The 1,024-nt window shown below is 40.3% G+C and overlaps 1 protein-coding gene across 1 annotated transcript in view; it reads right to left on the minus strand.

The window, feature by feature from the left end:
• PDCD11 (programmed cell death 11) overlaps positions 1-1,024 on the minus strand; it is a 25,597-nt gene that overhangs the window by 10,908 nt on the left and 13,665 nt on the right. Inside the window, 2 exon segments of the mRNA XM_009703561.1 lie at positions 1-317; positions 474-589. The exon segment at positions 1-317 is cut by the window's left edge and continues 10 nt beyond it. Coding sequence (XP_009701863.1) covers positions 1-317; positions 474-589 — 433 coding nt within the window.

A 1,024-nucleotide genomic window follows, 5' to 3' on the forward strand; every position in this document is an offset into this window, starting at 1 on the left:
GAAAGAGAGTGTTTCACAGCAGCAAGCATCTCTTCTAATGCTGTCTCAGATTCGTTCCGGACCCTTACAAAAGCATTCTTCTTTGCTGGGCCTTGTACTGCTAACAAGACTCCGTGGTCATTCACCTTCACTACTTTCAAGGTTACGGAGATTGTTTGTCCCACCTTCAGTTTTTCTGAGTCAAAGCGGAACGTGTCATTGAAGTGAGACGCTATGGGGATAGCTGCTAGCTGGCCTGTTTCCAACAAAGACACGATGGCAAACTCTTCTGCTATGTGCTGCACGATGGCAGAGTGCTGGGAGTTCTCTGTGAGCCGCTAGACAGAAATGGAGACAGTGCTGAGATTCTGATTCCCTTAACTCTATGTCCCACAGTTCTAAAAGAGGAAACAGCCCCTCCCCTCAAAATTCACTAATCATCTAGAGTTTGCTAGCCAAACAGAAAGACACAAATCCAAAAACTGAACACATACTTGCTTGGCTCTTTGTTTTAACAGTTCTTCCCGAAGAGAAATATACACCTTGGATGTGAGGGCATCCACATGAAGAACCAATGCCTTGGTTTTCTCACCAGGAACAATATTTTTGTCTATAAATGAGAGTAAGGAGATTATCTCCTGATGACAGTGAAGAATTTTGAGCAACTGAGCTAATGGTACATGACAGACAATAAGGGTTGCCTGTGGTTCAGTTTAATTCCTGAAGACCATAGTGATAAAATGACTGCTTAATTACTAATTGTAACTAAGTTACTGTAACAAAGTCAACTTAGTACCAAACGTACAACAAGTCTCCTTAAGAACAGATTCCTCCAACATTAATGGCAAGCAGGAAAAAAAGAACTAAATTAATTTTATGAAGATGTAACTCTTAAATAATGCAGACAAGGCTGACTAAACACAAATACAAGGTAATAAAGGTTTTGAAAAACATTATGCTAACATTTGCACCAAACCATCATCTGTTGCTGAGGAAACAAAGAAATTCTTCTGAATACAGAAGTGCTGGAATATTACTCCTGCTG

The sequence above is a fragment of the Cariama cristata genome, unplaced genomic scaffold, assembly GCF_000690535.1.
Source record: "Cariama cristata isolate BGI_N322 unplaced genomic scaffold, ASM69053v1 scaffold18757, whole genome shotgun sequence".
NCBI lineage: Eukaryota > Metazoa > Chordata > Aves > Cariamiformes > Cariamidae > Cariama > Cariama cristata.